Below are 17,915 nucleotides of genomic sequence, written 5' to 3'. Positions count from 1 at the left end.
AAGGGCTGAACCCGGCCCTCCACCCTGTTTTATCTGGCCCGGCACCTTGTTTCTACCAGGCGGCAGCACTGAGCTCCTTCCCCTAGTTAAGGAGTAGTCACATCTATACAGTCCTACAATCACATTGGGCCCTTTGAAGGCAAACTGCAAGGCTGATGTGGCCCTGGTGAAAATGAGTTTGAAAGCCCGGAAATAGAAGAACGAGCTAAATGATATCACGAGAAAGTAAACGCGCAGTGCCACCACGGAGACATTCACAGGCACCGGGCTTTGCTTCCTCTTCCAGTCAGTGGTGCTGATAAAAGGAGGGACTTCCTCACGAATCCAGTGGCCGTGCAGGGAGGAGGCCACTCCCGAATGAGAGAAACAGAATGACCAAATGTGACTTTGAGAACCTTGTTTGGATACCAATTTGAATGAGAACAATTTTAAAAGGCATTTTTGAGCTAATCAGGATAATTTAGTTACATGGACTCAGTATTAGATAAGCCTAAATAATCACTAATAATTTTGTTAGTTGAAATAATGACATGGTTATTTGAGAAAATGATCAGGTTTTTTAGAGATGCATAATGATATGGGGGGTGAAATAATATAGTATCTGGAATTTGCTTTAAGATAAAAAGCCAATAAAAATATAATTTATAGTATGTTGACTGTAGTTAGTAACAAATACACCCTGTATTGTATAGTCTCAAGCTGCTTAATGAGTAAATCTTAAAAGTTCTCATGATGAGGAAAAAAATGTGTAACTAGGTGTGGTGACTGACGTTAACCAGAACCTGTGCTGGTGACCAGGCCACGGCACACACAGATTCCAGATCACTGCACAGTACATCTGAAATAATATAATGTTGCATGTCAACCACACCTCAATAAAAAATTTATAAACCATCACCTTACATGTGGAATCTAATGAGCAAACTAAACTGGCAAAACAACAGAGACAGAGGCATGGATGCATGAAAGAGACTGACAGCTGTCACAGGGGTGGGGGGAGAGGCACTGAATGAAGGAAGGGGAAGGGATCAGAGGCACACAGGCACAGAGAGCAGTGGGGATGGCCAGAGGGGAGGGGGCGGGGCTGGCTGGAGGTGGGCAAAGGAGGGAAAATGGGGGGGGGCGGCACAATAATGGTGTTAGCAATAAAAATAAAGTTAAAAATATGTAAAGTCTCCTTGCCCATTGTAAATGAGTTAAGAGTGCACTGTAGCTATTATTGGGGCTTATGTTAGTCTTGGAGCATGGTTGATAGAGATGGGCAGAAGTTAGAAAGATCTAGTTTGGGACTTCCGCCAAGATGGAGGCATAGGTGGAGACGCTGTGCTTCCTCACACAACCAAGTTTAGAGACAACAAAATATTAGCAACAGAAAACACAGCCAGAACACAGAAAATTGAACTTTTCAGAAGTCTGATAACAACAAATTCTTCAGCCTGACCGGTAAGAGGGGCGAAACCAGCAGCTTGAGGAGCGGGGTAGCACAGGAAAACTCGGTCAAATGGACTCAGATGCGTGGAATCCAGGCGCAGGGTTGGACCTGGTGGGCAACTCAGCAAGCAATCACGGGGAAACAGTGAGGGACAGGGCTGCGGGTTGACTGTGGTCACGCATTCGTGTGTGGTTCAACCAGCGAGGGAGTGGGCGACTGGACGAGAGCCAGCAGCCCCAGCGGCAAGCGTACGAGGAGGGCGCCGCCATTTCCCCGCTCTAACCCCGCCTCCACGTACAGCGTCATAACCCAGCGACCTAAGTGGCCCGGCCCTGGTGAACCACCTAAGGCTCTGATCCTCACCCAGCTGCGGGAAACAGCAGAGGGGGCCGCCATTTCCCCGGTCTGACTCCGCCTCCACATACAGAGTCACAACCCAGTGACCTGGGAGTCCAAGGCTCCGCTCCTCATACTTAACGGGCGCAAACAGACCAAAAATGGCTCAAGAAGATCTCAAAGCCCCAGAGCCTATAAATCTAAGCGATGAAGAAATAGCAAAACTCTCAGATGCACAGTTTAAAACACTGGTGATCAGGATCCTCACAGAACTGGTTGATTATAGCCACAAATTAGACAAACATATGAAGGCGAAACTAATTGAAATGAATGGAATTGGACAGGAAACCAATAGCGATGAAAAGGAAACTGGGAATCAAATCAATGGAGTGGACCAGAAGGAAGCAAATAATGGCCAAACAGAAAAGAGTGAAGAAGCAAAAATTCAAAAAAATGAGGAGAGTCTTAGGAACCTCCAGGACATCTTTAAACGCTCCAACATCCGAATTATAGGGATACCAGAAGGGGGAAAGGCACAGCCACCAGTGGAAAACTTATTTGAACAAGTAATAAAGGAGAATTTCCCCAATCTGGCAAAGGAAATAGACTTCCAGGAAATCCAGGAAGCTCAGAGAGTCCCAAAGAAGTTGGACCCAAGAAGAAACACACCAAGGCACATCATAATTACATTAGCCAAGATTAAAATCAAGGAGAGAATCCTAGAAGCAGCAAGAGCTAAGGGGACAGTCACCTACAAAGGAGTTCCCATCAGACTATCAGTGGATTTCTCAAAAGAGACCTTACAGGCAAGAAGGGGCTGGAAAGAGGTATTCCAAGTCATGAAATCCAAAGACCTACAACCAAGATTGCTCTATCCAGCAAAGCTTTCATTTAGAATGGAAGGACAGATAAAGTGCTTCTCAGATAAGATCAAATTCAAGGAGTTCATCATCACCAAGCCCTTATTATACGAAATGTTAAAGGGACTTATCTAAGAAAAAGAAGTTAAAGAAACATGAACAGTAAAAGGACAACAAACTCACAGTTATTAACAACCACACCTAAAACGAAAGCAAACTAAAAGGACAGCTAGATCAGGAGTGGAAACATAGAAATGAAGATCTCAAGGAGGATTAGCAACAGGGGAGTGGGAGGAGGAGAAGGGGGGAGAAGGTACAGAAAATAAGTAGCATAGATGGCAGATAGAAAATAGATGGGGGGAGGGCAAGAATAGTATGGGAAATATAGAATCTAAAGAACTTGAGACACATGGTCATAAACTAAAGGGGGGGTAATGGTGGGGACGGGGGGGGCAGGGTGGAGGGGAATGAAGGGGGGAATAGAACAACTGTAACAGCATAATCAATAAATAAATTTAAAAAAAAGAAAGATCTAGTTTGGGGCAACTTTGATTTACTTGCTTGATACACTGGAGACAAGGCACCAGTATTCTGTCTAGAACTCTGAGTTATGGGAAGTCTTTCTTTCTTGCATTAGGAAAAATTGCCAAAGTCCACGGTATGCCAGAGTTTACCACCCAGTTTCCTGAACAAACTATTTGAGTGGCCTACACTGAAACTTGTCCCGATAACCATAGATGCTGGGATTACACTGTTATGTTTCGCTGAGATGGGAGTGAGGTGTTATCTCTGGAAGGTAATGGGGCATTATCTACCAAAATTATAATACATACACCCTTAGGCTGAGCAGTGTGAAATCATATGTGTGCATGGACATTCACTATGTGTTATACACAAAGGATCGAAACAGCCTCATTGTCCAAGCACAGCAAACAAGTTAAGTAAACTGTAGCACAAACAACTGAATTCCAGCCAGCCATAAAAAGAATTAGAAAGCTCTTTATGTTTAACATGTTATATTAAATATGTATATATTTGCATGTACAAATATTTTATGTACATATGCAGGTACCATATATATATATACATATATATATATATATGTTTCATATATTTAATAAAAGAGGAAAAAGCATCTTCCCCCTTTTGCTTGCAGACATATATAAAATATCTTTGGGAAGATACCCAAGAAAACAGTATCACAGAGGGTAGAAACATTTGACTTTCAATGTACATTTTTTTGGTTCTTTTGCACTTTGAGTGATATCAATATATTAGCTCAAAAAATAAATACACACAATTGAAATTTAAAAAGTGTTTGAGGAAGAGTTGGCTGAACTATTTTTTGTTTTGCTAGATCACACAAAGAACCATCTCTGGAACCCAAGGACAGTGCGGCAAGTTTTCATTTTTATCACAAGGGACCCAAACGTGCTACACAGGGGCGCTGAGGTCTCTGCCTCTGTGGTCCTCATCTTTCTCAGACAACTACGGAACAGGAAAGAGATGACTGTCTTCCTCCTTCAGATTTCTATTAATAGCACCTCCACCTCACCCGTCCCCATCCCCACAGCCCAGACCAGGGGCCCCAGGGGATACTTGGATCTTCCAACCACAAAATGCATGTCAACATCGACACAGAAAAGCAAGCCAGTAAGACTGGAGCAAGGGGAGTGCTCCTCCCTCAGCTCCGTTCAGCTGCACGGCCTTGGAAAGAACGTGATCAGTGAAGTGTAGCAGGAAGTAATGGTGGGTCACAGAAACTCAAAATGGGTTGAATTTTGCATAAGAGAAACCTCATCCTGCTCACACACACATACTCCTTGGGTGAGATACGGAATTTTACCCACCGTTTCCAGGGTATGCCCCTTCATACAGATCTTACTTGAAGTCAGCCTGAGTCATGCATACTCCGATATACCCCTTCGACCTTCAAGTCTCAAACGTCACCTCTCCTGAGAAGAGAAGCTTCTATTGCACCGCACTGTCACCCTCCAACCAGCCCTCTGTTTTCTTCACAGCACTTACCACCATCTGAAATGACTCTATTATTGATTAATCCATTTGCTTATTTTTTGTCTTTTTCTCCTGATCACAGGAGCAGGGATATTGCCTATTTCATTCACTTTTCTGTCCCCAGCACCCAGACGGTGCCTGGCACATAAAAGGTGCTCAATAACTATTTACTCAAGGAAAAAATTCTCTATTAGCATTCAAGATTTTGTAAGGGTTTTCACATGTTTCCAGCTGAAATCTGTCTGGAAAACAAATTTTTTCTGATGAAGAATTTCAGTTTACGTCAACATATTGTTTCTGTTGGCATCTTCCTAAAGCTTCATTGACTAGTCTTGGGATTTTGGCTGCATACAAAAACAAACAGACAAACAAACAGACAAACAAACAAACAAAAACCAACAACTATAGGCCTGAAATACCTGGTGTGTGAGACTTGCACACCATACAGTCAGTTGCATTACAGTCTAACACTGCTGTCAGGAGGGAGAGCATGGTGAGGAAAAGGAGGGGGGAGGAAGTAAACAGAGACTCTTGCTTGTCTTCCTTAATATTACCATGAGATGGAAAAGGCACGGGGTTCCAAAAGCTCAACTCTGACGACTTCCTGTCCTATGCCTCACTCTGCAGGGCTAACCAGCTGAAGGACAAACAGACCAATCTTCTCATTTTCCCTCATAAACACACACACACATAAGCCAGGTAATTTTCCAAAAGCATTAAATGTGCTTCTGTACTTAGGCATAATAAAGATGAAATACAAAGATTAAGGCAAAAATTCCTCTCTTGTTTCCAGTCCATTGTACTTAGATTATTATAACGTGTAAGAGAAGCACACAGCCAGAATCACAAGCTCCAGATTTGTGGATTATGAGGGAGTAGTAGCTCTAAACTGGGGAGGCCCCCGAACTCACAGACTGAAATGAATGACATGAGGCTGAACTTGAAATAGCTTCATAAGACGTTCTAAACAGTGACCCATGGGGCCCATTTCCAAGTTCTGACACTTCTCAGCTCGCTGCCTCGGCTCAGTCACCCCCTCCCAGCCCCAGGCCCTGCTCTGGTTTCCCCACGGTCTCCTTTTTCTTATGTGAACATTCTGTGGGCATATCTATAGCTTGAGTTTGTCCTTATAAAAGTTTTTATTAAAAATAAAATAAATAAAATATTTTACTTTTCTTTTCTCTTAGTTCACTTGACACTTTAAAAACCAGAGTCCAGGAGAGCTCCTCAGGTGTTACACAGTTTGTCTACAGTAAGAATGCAGGAAGACCTTTCTGGAACCGGGTTGAATTCTGCTCCATGGTTTGGATAACCGCAATCCACCAGGAGGAGTGAGGTTTTGAGGGCAGCGGTGCTTTGCTGCTGGATAGGGGGAAAGGGCATGATATGGCTTCCTATACCCTGAACCCTGCTTCAGTACTAGGGGTGTTGAAGAAACCCAACACTAGCTTCCCATCACTGGTGCTATTCCCAGAACCAACTCAAAGGCAGATTTCCTACTTTTGCTCTAAAGGTGTCTACTGAGGAAAAGCAGGGGCCCCGAGTACAGGGTGTGGCACAAGTAACGCCACTGAGTGTGGTCGGGTAGGGCACGTGAATGTCTTGCATGAGACGGACAGCAGTTTGAACATTTCACTAAAATGTCATCTGGTGTGCTTGAGTGTGATATTGTTACATTACAGAATTACATGCTTATGATTTCGTAATAAAAGATTTTTGTGTGATGAAAAAGGGGCCCTATTCCTGACAGGCGTAACTCAGTGGGTTGAGCACAGGCTGTAAGGGTTGCAGGTTCGATTCGCAGTCAGGGCACAGGCCTGGGTTGTGGGCCAGGTTCCCAGTGGGGAGTGCGCAAAAGGCAACCACAAATTGCTATTTCTCTCCCTCTCTCCCTTCCTCTCTTCCCCTCTCTAAAAATTAACAAATAAAATCTTTATTAAAAATAAAAGGGTGCTTTATTTGTGCCAACCCCTGCAGGATCTTCAGGGCTCCCACGAGCTACTTGCAGCCCTGACAGAAAAGGGCTTTTTCATCTTCTAACACAGAAAGAAGAACAAACCAAAACCACAGAGGCCAGAGTTCCTTCTCAAGAAACCCCAAATAGTGGAATCTTGGTACTGACCTAGCTATTGCAATATTAGAAATGAAATGAAAAATAAAAACCAGCCCCTTTGTCCTCCAATTCACTAATCTGATCTTCTGTTTCGGATTTTACAATAGCCAAGAGTTGGAAGCAACCTAGGTGCCCATCAGTAAATGAATGGATCAAAAAATTGTGGTACATATACACCATGGAATTCTATGCAGCAGAGAGAAAGAAGGAGCTACTACCTTTTGCAACAACATGGATGGAACTGGAAAGCATTATGCTGAGTGAAATAGGCCAGGCATTGAAGGACAAATACCATATGATCTCACCTTTGACAGGAAGCTAAAGAATAAAACAAACAAGCAAACAGAATAAAAACAAAGACGCTGAAATAGAGAACAAGTGGGCAGCGACCAGAGGGGAGAGGGAAGGGAACTTAAGGGGAAAAAGGGGGAGGGATTTTGAGGAACAAGTATGAAAGACACAGAGATGAGGACTGGGGGGGGGGGGGGGATGGGAGGGAGGGGGGAGACCGGGTGGGGGGGTGGGGTGGGATGGGAGAAATAGATTAAAAAAAAATGTACTTGAAAAGTAACTAAATAAAATTAAAAAAAACATGTTAAAGGCTTTTTCCACTGCTAAAAAAAAAAAAAACCCAGCCCCACCAACTGCACCAAGCTCTACAGACTACATTTTAACCATCGGTGTAGTTTGGGGAGCGCCTGCTTCACTTCACATCACCTTGAGCAAGTTACTGAACGTCTCGGAGCCTCAGGTTTTTTCCATTTATAAAATTGGTGTGGTAATAGGATTGACTCATGGGATTAGATAAACTAACCTGTGCAGACTCTGGTTCTAATCCCAGGCACATAGTCAACGCTCAGAAACGTTAGCTATTGTCATTCCTCACCCGCTGCCTTGTTATCTTGTGCTCACAAGAAAGGTTAACAGGCATGCGTAAAGTTGCAAATTTCAAATTTCATGCACATTCTGTTATTATCTTACCACCTGGAAAAGCTCAAAATATCCAAGTCTGCCCTTGAAATAAGGATAATTTTTTATGTGCATTGGCTCAAAGAATCCAAACCATGTGATAGGCTGTGCTACAAGCTGGAAAAGGAGCCAGCATGTGTTTATGAAACTGCGTACGCTTATCAGTGTCCCGGCTTCACAGCAGGTGTGCCATAAATCCCCAAAAGCTGAGTTCAGTGTGACCGTGCTTTTTGAGCTGATCTCAGTGGAGACGCTGACAACTGAAAAATTAGAGAATGCAATCCTGTTCAGAAAGGAAGTAAAATGAGGAAATAACAGAGCGGGGTGGTGACTGAACATAACCTGCCTTATAACCATCGGGACAGAACACTGATAAAATAATGGGGCAGGTTAGAGCCTCTCAAAGAGTGCTTTTGGTTCTAAAGTCCTTTCATTTTTCTGAAATCTTATGAAGGGACTTAGACATAAAAACAGGACAGGGGACAGGAAAGGTATTAGCATACTGTCAAGTCTTCTTTTCCCACTTATCATGAGTAAAATGTTACCTTTGGAAGTAGTGCAGGATTACTTGGAAAAAGTGCATATCTTCCAAGATACTTTTAAAGTGATGCACTCTCTCAGCTTAAGTTCAAAATAATGTTTCCACATAACAAAATATGATACAGCTCTTTAAAAATATTGTCTATAAGAGGCTTCCCATAACATTTTAATATTGCATTTTCCCCCATTAACCAAAGGGAAAAAAGGATGCAAAATTGGATAGAGTCTGACCTCAAATATGTAAAACAAGGAAACAAAATAAAACTCCAAACTGCTGACAGCAGCAGCCCCTCTCACACAGCAGACGTGTTTCTCCTTTGCTTCCCCCTCATTCCCTGCTCCACTTTGCAGTTTTTTCTAGGAGCACATATCACTTAAAATTTTTTAAGTGTGTTTATTGATTTTAGAGAACGAGGAAGGCAGAGAGAGAGACGTGAGAGAGAAGCACTGATCGGTTGCCTCCTGCACACGCCCGAACCAAGGACCAAACCCGCAACCTCGTGACATACGGGAAGATGCTCCGACCAGTGAGCCATACCGGCTGGGGTGAGCCTCTATCACCTTTACAATTTAGAAAAAGTACTTAAATACCATGATATTTAAAATGCACTGTATTATAGGAAAACTCTACAAGGTTCTCAGAGATTTAAGAAGCCGGGGTTTCTTGCGTGCTGGTAAAAAACAGCAATTGGCCCCCAACTGCTGTTCCCTGTCTCTCATCCGACCAGCCACACACCACAGTGCCTGGCATCTGTCAAAATGCCATCAACTCTTGATCCCAGGGAAGCATGCGGCTGATCTGTCTTGGGTTGGGTTTTGTTTTTCCCTGCTCATTAGTACCTCCACTCTAGGGCGTGGGGAGCCAAGCTTGTGTCTGTCAATGCTCGGCTTTTTTAACAGTCTGGTGACAAGTCTGGCAAGGCAGAGAAGCTTGAAGTGTTTGAATAAAGGGATTTGGGGATTATTTGCGTCTTCTGAATCATCTCTTCTCAGTCCCGAGTCTCCGGGACTCTGGGGAGTCCTGGGGGATGCATCCAAGAATCTGCACGCAGCTACCTGGGGAGTCTTAGGAATTCCTGGGCTGCTCTAGAGAGCCTTAGAGGGGCTAAGTCAGCTCAAAGTTACCTTGTCCCTGATAACTTCCTCCTAAGGGAAGCTAGGGGCAGGGCTTCCTTTCCAGGAGGTTATCATGCCCGTGAGGCATCATGCACTCCAAGGGTCTATCTTTTCAAGCTGTGATTTTTCTCTGAGCCTCTAAAAGAAAAATCCCAGGACTCACCCCAGGACCACTGGTCACCCACCATCGACCCCCCCAACCTTCAACCCCAATATCAATGTGCTTCCCACTCCCACCAGAGAACGCTCAGGGAGCAGTGACCCTGGGCCAGACAGAGGTTACAAAGTCACGAAGATTGTAGAGCGGTCTCTGAAGTCGCTCCAGGTTCGTATTCCTGCTCTGTCGCTGTGTGATCTTGGGCACATCACCCAGTTTCTCTGGGCCTCAGTTCTCTCATCTGTAAAATGCGAACAGTGTATCTACTTCACAGAGTTCTGGAGAGGATTGAATTAGCGAGATACAGGGGTGTCAAACTCATTTTCACTGGGGGCCACATCAGCCTCACAGTTGTCTTCAAAGGGCCGAATGTGATTTTAGGACTGTAAAAATGTAACTACTCCTTAACTAGGGACAAGGAGCTCAGGGCTGCCACCAGGTAGAAACAAGGTGCTGGGCCGGATAAAAGAAGGTGGAGGGCCGGATTCGGCCCACGGGCCTTGTGTTTGCCACCTGTGAGCTAGAACGTGCAGAGTGAGTGGCACATAGAAATCACTGTCATAAACGTTAACAGTCACAAAACAAGCAGAAAATCAGCCCACCCTGTTAGTCAAACAAGGCCACCGGTGTGGCTTTTGAAGGGGTACCCCTTCCCGCTGCTGAGGAAAGAGACTTCAGTTGACCACTTCTTCCTCAGCAGCTTGAAGCTGCAGCGTGGCTGGACCCCTCTGGTGCCAAAGCATCTCTAGAAGCTGGCCAGCTGCACACAGAACTGGTGGGGCCAAAAAACAGGAGGGGCGAACCGGGCTTCCCCCTGAGGAGCTAGCCGTAGTCAAGTGTTCCTTCACCTGCATTTTCCCATGTAACGGTTTGGTTGGCTCAGCGGTGGAGAAACAGTGTTCTTGTCAAAACACTCATCAAAAACATCCCAAATCTGAAGAGATAATTGGGGAGGAGGCCCGGTTGGATTGATGGGAACTTCTTCTGCCAGGTTAATGGGTCCAATCAGCCTGCCCGGCTTGGGGCAGCTACAGCTGTCACTGCAGGACGCCCAGCAACCGGGGAAGAGTGACTGATGGGTGTTTACCTTTCCCGGGGAAATTAAACTAGCACAACAGGAAAGATGATCAATGTATATCTTAAAAGAATGTGTATACAAACAAACTCCCTCCCATATGTTACTGGGTTTCCTCCAAAGAAAACAGATTAAATCAAATGCCTACCAGGCACTCAGCACTGTATTAGGCTGTGGGAATTCATGGCCCCCTTCTCGAGACACTTCCAATCAAGTTGAGAAGGCCAGACAAACACAAGGGAAAAGGTTAGGCAAGAAAGCAAGTCATTTGGAACGAGCCAAAAAAGAAAATGATACAGATAATGAGTATTTCAGGAGATGAGGGAAGAACATGATCACTATAGGCTGAGGAGTCCTCAGAGATGAGGTGCAGTTCAAGCCAAGCCAAAGCACAGAGACAGAGCATTCGGGAAAGCAGAGAAACAAGAGAAAGTGATTCGGGAAAGGGGCGCAGTAAAAGCAAAGGCGCAGGAGCCTCGCTGCCCAGCGCGAGAGTTTGGAGCAGGGCAAGCACAGGTTTGGCTAGAGTGGGGAGAGGTGCACAGAAGACAGAACTGGAGGCCTTCAGAAGAGGAAGGGGTTTTCCAGGTTGTCTAGCACAATCTCACCTTACAGATTCAGATAAGGTCAAGTTCAAGGAGTTCATCATCACCAAGCCCTTATTATAGGAAATGTTAAAGGGACTTACCTAAAAAAAAGAAGAGAAAAAAGATGAACAGTGAAAGGACAGCAAACTCACAGTTATTAAGAACCACACCTAAAACAAAAGCAAACTAAGAGAACAGCTAGATCAGGAGCGAACCATAGAAATGAAGATCACATGGAGGGTTAGCAACAGGAGAGTAGGAGAAGGAGAAGGGGGGAGAAGGTACAGAAAATAAGTAGCATAGATGGAAGGTCGAAAATAGATAGGGGGGAGGGCAAGAGTAGTATGGGAAATATAGAATCTAAAGAACTTGAGACACGTGGTCATAAACTAAAGGGGGGAATGTGGGGGAGGGGTGTACAGGGGGGAGGGGAATAAAGGGGGGAATAGAACAACTGTAATGGCATAATTAATAAAATATATTAAAAAAAAGAAATGGGGTCTCAGAGAAGTTAGGCCATTAACCTAAAGCCACACAGCTAGTTATCAGTGGGAGATCAATTGGGAAAACAAATCTGTTAATGTTCAATTTAGAATCTGAGCTGACAGTGTATTGGCTGGCTACAGCCAGACATGGGAATGTCACCCTAGGGTGACAGAAATAGTGCAATGCCCAACCACACGTGCTAGGGGAGGCCACAGGAAGTGTTCACTAAATGCATGCTGAAGGCATTGAGAGAATAACCGCTACATAATCTCAGGCAAGTTATTAGGTATTTCTGATTTCCTTTTCTCCTCCTCCCCACGGGCCCTCCCTGTGTGAATAAAATATCTCAACCTGACCAGTGGTGCATCCAATCAGTGGGAAAATATAGTCCTGAGAGATAAAAGTCGAGGGGAATCTCAAAGAATTCCAGGTCTCTACCCTCTCTGTGGTGTGTGTGTTTTGGTACAAAGGGCAAAAAACAAACCCTGTCTGTGGGTGGTAAGTGGGCTGGAGTCAAGGAGCGCCTGTTTTGGGTTTTGGGGTTTTTTTGTCTGCTCAAGCCCTATAATCTCTCATTTCTTTGAAGTTGTGGGAAATCAGGTGCTTTGTACATTTTCATTATAAAGGAGACAGAACCAAAAGGTTAAATGTCTCAGGGAGGTGAGTCGGGGACACAGTAGGGGCCAGACCCCCATTCACCTTGCCCAGGCAGCTGGAGAGTAAGGAAAGGGAAATATCTTGGCATGAACCAGGAAAGAAGGAGGCTAGTGCTTTGTTGCATAGCCAAGGAGATTATTACATGTAGATTTCAAGAAATTTCTTTCAAGCCATTTCTGGGGGCAGGGGTCCCTGAGGAGTTCATAAACAGTTGGTATGGTGTTATGCATAATCCAGAAGCAATAAAAAATTACAAAGCACAAAATTGGATCACTATTAAAATTGACATTGAAGGAAGCACGGAAAACCAACCTTAAGTAACTGGCCATCTCCAGTCCCCAGGAATAAAACAGTTCTGTTCATTACCACGGTGCCATAAACAGCTGTCAGGTCAGGATGGATCAAGGTAGACGATGCAATGGGCTGGACTTTTTCAAGTTGCTGGTTGCCTTTCTGCATATGCACACAAATGCACAAATAAAAAAGATCACTTTTAACAGCAATAATTCTCGTGATGATTAAATGTCACTTATGCCCACCTGGGAAGGCTCCTACCAGAGCCCCACACATATTTTCTTAGACAAGATCCCCAGGAACAACATTTTATCCTTTTTATCTGCAAAATCGCCATGTTTGCCCAGCCCATGGAAAGCCATTTGTTTACTATGTATTAACGTGCATTGATTGCCAGCAGTGAGCTAGCCATCCCTTTAACACTCCCCCAGCAGATAGAGGACACTGAGTTCCACTTTATCCCCAAGAGAGCCCACTGCTGAATTGGGAGGCTCTTGGCAGGATCCTGTTGCAGTTTGTTTTAGCTAGGGATCAGCTTCTGTGTGGTTAAACAAGCCATCTCCCAAGATGTGAGATGGACCATCCTAGTGGGTGTGATGGCAGAAAAGGGTGATTCCGGACTTATAAGAAGAGTGCAGTGAGAAGCCCAAAGCCAGGGTAATTAATTCTGAGGGTCTAGAGGGAAAGATAGGATCATGGGTGGTGAGAAAGACGGAGCCACAGAACTAAAGAGGAACCGTGCACAGGAGCTGGACCTGGTGCTGATGCTTTTGAAGAGGAAATGAAAAGCACAAGTCCGGCCCCGAAGGCATTTCAACATCCTGAGGCTTTGCACAGTGCATCACTCACTTGCTCTTAATCATTAAATAAAGCCCCTCTTGAAACCCAGAGCACACAGGGTGTTGACCAAATGTCCTTTTCTTTCTTGTTTAAAGGCATGGAGTATTTTATTCGGTTTCCTGCCTTCACCCACAGAGGACTGTGTTTGTTACACAAATCTCTGGAAGATATGGAGCTAGAAAGAATCGTGCCGTCTGTAGCCACTGAATGCAGTGTGATAGCACACTTATCTGCCAGCACCCGTCCCCAACTGCCCGGAGGTTTTCAAAGGCACGTCTGCATTTTAGCCAATGGGAATACTGGCAAACTCAGGAAGCGTCACCGCAACTCCCCAAATCACCCCATTTTGGGAGGGAAGCTGAGACATATTAACTTCATTATATTATTGCCAACAGTGTTTATGTCTTTCAATTTATGTCATATTAAATATTTATTATTTTTAAACCCACCAAGTTTCATTAATGTCTACACTGAATGGGTCCAAGGACTAAATTGATTTCTGAAGCCTTTAAAAGTGCCACCTACATTTCTTTGTTGAAGTTGTGCTGGGAGGGAAAGATAAGGTAGTGAGGATTTCTTCTGATGCCATGGTCACTTTTCAAGGAAAAGGAGTCATAACCTGGGGAGAAAGTGACTGATTTGCATAAAATACCCTAGAGTAAACTCAGTCTAAGGAGATGGTTTGAAGGCCCATTAGAGGGTTGTTTTTTTCCTGTTAAAAGATACTTTTCATGGAGTTGGGGAAGGCGAGTTCCTTTTCTGTTAAAAAAAAATCTGTGAATGAGGACAACAGATCGCCATTTAGATGCCTCATGACTATGAGCAGAAAAAGAATTGCTGACCTTTAGATACACAAACACACACACGCACGCACACCACATCTTGCTTTAAGATAAAACCAGAATTGTTCAAACTTAACACTGGCCACCTATACCTATGACCTTTATTACATATCTGAGCAGCACAGACAGGCTAACTCAAGAGAACTGAGCATCGCGTCCCTCTGGGCACCTGGCACCATCTAACACTGCTGCTTTTGACTAGGGAGCTCCATTTTTCTTCACCTCTTGACACAGAATGAGGAATGGCTTCGGACTGCTGATGACCCATCCACAAGGACAAAATGGAACAGTGTACTCCCATGTCTGCTATCCAGAAGGTGCTTAATAACTATAGCTATTCTGATTAGCCAAGAACCATGATGCCACAGGTGGCCTTTGCTGAGGTGGGATGAAATATTCTGTCTGTGAAAGATTGGCTCCAAAAACAGAGGCAGCTCAAGGCTGAAAGGGAACAAGATAAAAATTGCTTCCAAATTTTTGTCTGAGCCTTTTTAGTGTCCTTCCCTGGCTTCTGACTGTTCTTCAATAGTTGCAATTTTCAAAATGAAGTGTTGGGTCAATAGCATAGTGCAGCCATTAAATCAATGGTACCTGCCTGGAGAGCTGGTGGCATAGAACAAAATGCCTGGGACTAGGGGTCAGAGAGGTCAGGTTCGAGCTAGAGCTAGGTTCTCACCCACTGGGGGCCTGTGGCAATTAATTGAACCCTGCTGGAGGCAGGCTTTCTCAGTTGTGAATAAGGCTAATCAAGCCTGATTAGTAGGGTGGTTACAAAGAAGATATAATAATCATACTAGCAATAATGACATGTTGGTAAGTTTTCGCTAGTATTATTATTATCAGTAGCACGTACTTATTGTGTGCTACTTGGAGGCTTGTACCATCTTACCTAACAGGAGCAGGATAGGGTAGTAAGCCAGACCTCCTGGGTTTGAATCCTGGCTCTATCACTCTCTAGCTAAGTACTCTGGGGCACATTATGTAACCTCTCTGTGACTCAGTTTCATCCTCTGTACAGTGGAAGTGACGGCAACAGCATTTATGTCATAGACTCACTCAGAGTCCTGAGTGAGTTAGTACACAAGCCCCACTGAAGCTCAGCACAGGGTCCGGCCTATAGTAACACACAATCCAAGTTTGCTACCATTACCTTATTTAAAAACACAAAGACTTCCTGCCATGCCCATGGCAGTACTCCCACCTTCTTCTTTGCCACAGGAATCATAATTTTGTTCAGGCGGCAATCAGCCTAAGCCTGGCAAACCATGACTGGGCCAAGCCAAACGGCAATCCCACTCCCCATTGCGAGACGCTTGCTCTCCTACCCCTGGGAGCCAGGGGGTGGCCGTGTGGCCCAGTTCCAGCCAGTCATTTACAAGAAGCCCACTTGAGGGGCTTTCTGGGTATAAGTTTCCTCCTTGCTAAGAGGAGGTTCTTAAGGTGAGCCCACTGGCCCTCTTCCCTCGCCTCCTCCCCCTTTGAAGTCAGTTGTGTGGGGCCCAACTGTTTCAAAGGCAGTCAAGATAGAAGATAAAAATCAACAGGCTCAGACTGGTGTGGGGAAACAGTAAAAGGCCCTAGGTGCTTGAGGATGTGACTGAGCACAGATTTCCAACCTTTAAACCTTGGACTAAGTCAACAATCACTGTCATGGTTTGAGTTGCTCTTGATGAGGTTCTCTGTCATCTGCAACCAAAATGCAAGTCACAGTATAAGAAATGAGAGTCACAGCTTGTTGAACCTGGCAGTACCTCTAGCTCCTCCTCAGCTGTGAGGGACCAAGAGCTGGGCAGGTGCCTGTTGCTCTCACCCTTGAGGATGCTGGCCAGAGTCAGGACTGTGTAGCCAATTACAATGGCGAGCCTGGAAGAAAATAGGAAACAGGGGGCTGGGACCTCATGTAACCCTAAGGGTGGCTGCGGCTGAATGAAAATGGATTCTTTTGTGCTGGAAACACACAGAAATAGACAGGTCCCCATGAATGGAAAAAGCAGGCCTCTGAATGGCTTTCTTACGCTCATTTCAGCAAATGAAAACAAAAGAAAAACAGGCCCCAGAGAAACCTCCACACAAAAGTGCAGTTGATACCTAGGGAGCCAAGCAGGAGAAAGAGGGAGAAATCGTATAGTTGGCCCCCTGTGTCCAGAGATTATTCTTACTCTTTTTTTTTTTTGGCCTATTTTGTATCTTACCCTTTTCTCCCCTTAGACCATAACTGCTAATGTTGCTTTCAGCCTATTCTGTCTAGTTTATTACGTGTAATTTATTTCTGGGTCCCAGCCTCTGCTTGTTCGTCTGTGTGTAACAAGGTTAATGCCTTGTAATGATGCTTTTGCTAGTTCTGCCTTTCATGACAAAATCCAATCTTAACTCTATACCTTGTCTCCCCTTTGGGCTTTCTTGGTTCCCTCAGAGTTGTCATTCTGCCTCTCCTGCCTGCCATGTCTAACCAGAGCGACACGCCTACACTTCAGCCTGCTCTGGGAGGGAAACTTTTTTCAGTGAGCAGAGAAAGCTACCTTGTCTCAAACGATGCTCAGGCTGAAAAAGATAGAGCCTTGGGCCTGATATACCAAGGTGGAGCGGAGGCTACTGAGGAGTGAGTGCTAAGTGTGTGTGTGCAGTGTGCATGGATGCATGCATACATTTGCACGAGTGTGAGTGTGTGTAAGTATACACAGTTGTGAGCACATCATGAGGGAAACAGCTTGACCTCCTTCATGCCATCTTTCTTTGATAACAGCCACCCTCGTTGTACACTGCACAACTCCTGGTGGCACCAGTCATATATGCTAGGACGTGAATGGTGCCTCCAGAGTTGAGGAACGCCATGACCCCGCCCCTGCCATGTGACAGCTGGCCGGCCTCAGGGTGCTCACTCAGGGTGTTCACATCCATGCTGCTTCTCACCTGTTGTGAGAAGAGCTGGAGGAAATGCGCCCAAGAGTGGGGGCACTGGGAACCCAGCAAGAGTCGAGTCTTTTACCCCAAGATGTGAAAAGGACTCTCATTTTGCTTTTTCCTTATGGGGCCAGGGCAAACAGTGAGTGCCTATGAACTTCTTACACACTGATAAAATACCTTTGGGCAGTTAATTTTGTATTCTGCTACCATTTGGCATACATACACTTACTTTCAGTTTCTTCATCGCTTCCTAAATTACAAACCCAGGGGTGCACTTGCAGGTAGGCAACCTTGCTAGAAGCCCTACGTCCAAGTTCTGGCCCCCGCTCTGTCCCTTACAGGCTGCACCTCAATGATGAAGTCTGTAAAACTGACACAGGAATATGCATGCCCTGTCTATTAGCATTGTTGGGAGGCCCACATGAAATCGCATGTGAAAATAATTAGAAAGGAATCTTTATTAAGCTAGAGAGACAGAAAGAGCAATTATTCGCCCTGGTTAGAGTGCGATTTCATTAGCCATTCAGGTCCTATCACTTTCCTTATTCTTCCAGCAGGCACAGCACTGACTGGGTCTCAGTTTGTGGCACCTCTCTGAGCATCGGACAGAAGAATTTCCTTTGGGGACTCAGATGATGAGAAGGAAATTTTCAAGTGTGGAGAAAGAATGGAGAAGGAAGTCTGGGGACAC

At 44.9% G+C, this 17,915-nt stretch overlaps 1 protein-coding gene across 1 annotated transcript in view; it reads right to left on the bottom strand.

Annotated features, from left to right (window-relative positions):
- The window catches only part of PLXNC1 (plexin C1), a 150,353-nt gene that overhangs the window by 117,170 nt on the left and 15,268 nt on the right, over positions 1–17,915 (bottom strand). The window contains exon 2 of the mRNA XM_037141912.2: positions 12,657–12,797. Within this exon, the coding sequence (XP_036997807.2) occupies positions 12,657–12,797 (141 nt within the window). The remainder of the gene's footprint in view (positions 1–12,656; positions 12,798–17,915) is intronic.

The sequence above is a fragment of the Artibeus jamaicensis genome, unplaced genomic scaffold, assembly GCF_021234435.1.
Source record: "Artibeus jamaicensis isolate MK-2021 breed Jamaican fruit bat unplaced genomic scaffold, CSHL_Jam_final contig_1028, whole genome shotgun sequence".
Lineage (NCBI taxonomy): Eukaryota > Metazoa > Chordata > Mammalia > Chiroptera > Phyllostomidae > Artibeus > Artibeus jamaicensis.
The sequence above is the reverse complement of the archived record's forward strand: the minus strand, read 5'-3'. Positions and strand labels throughout refer to the sequence as shown.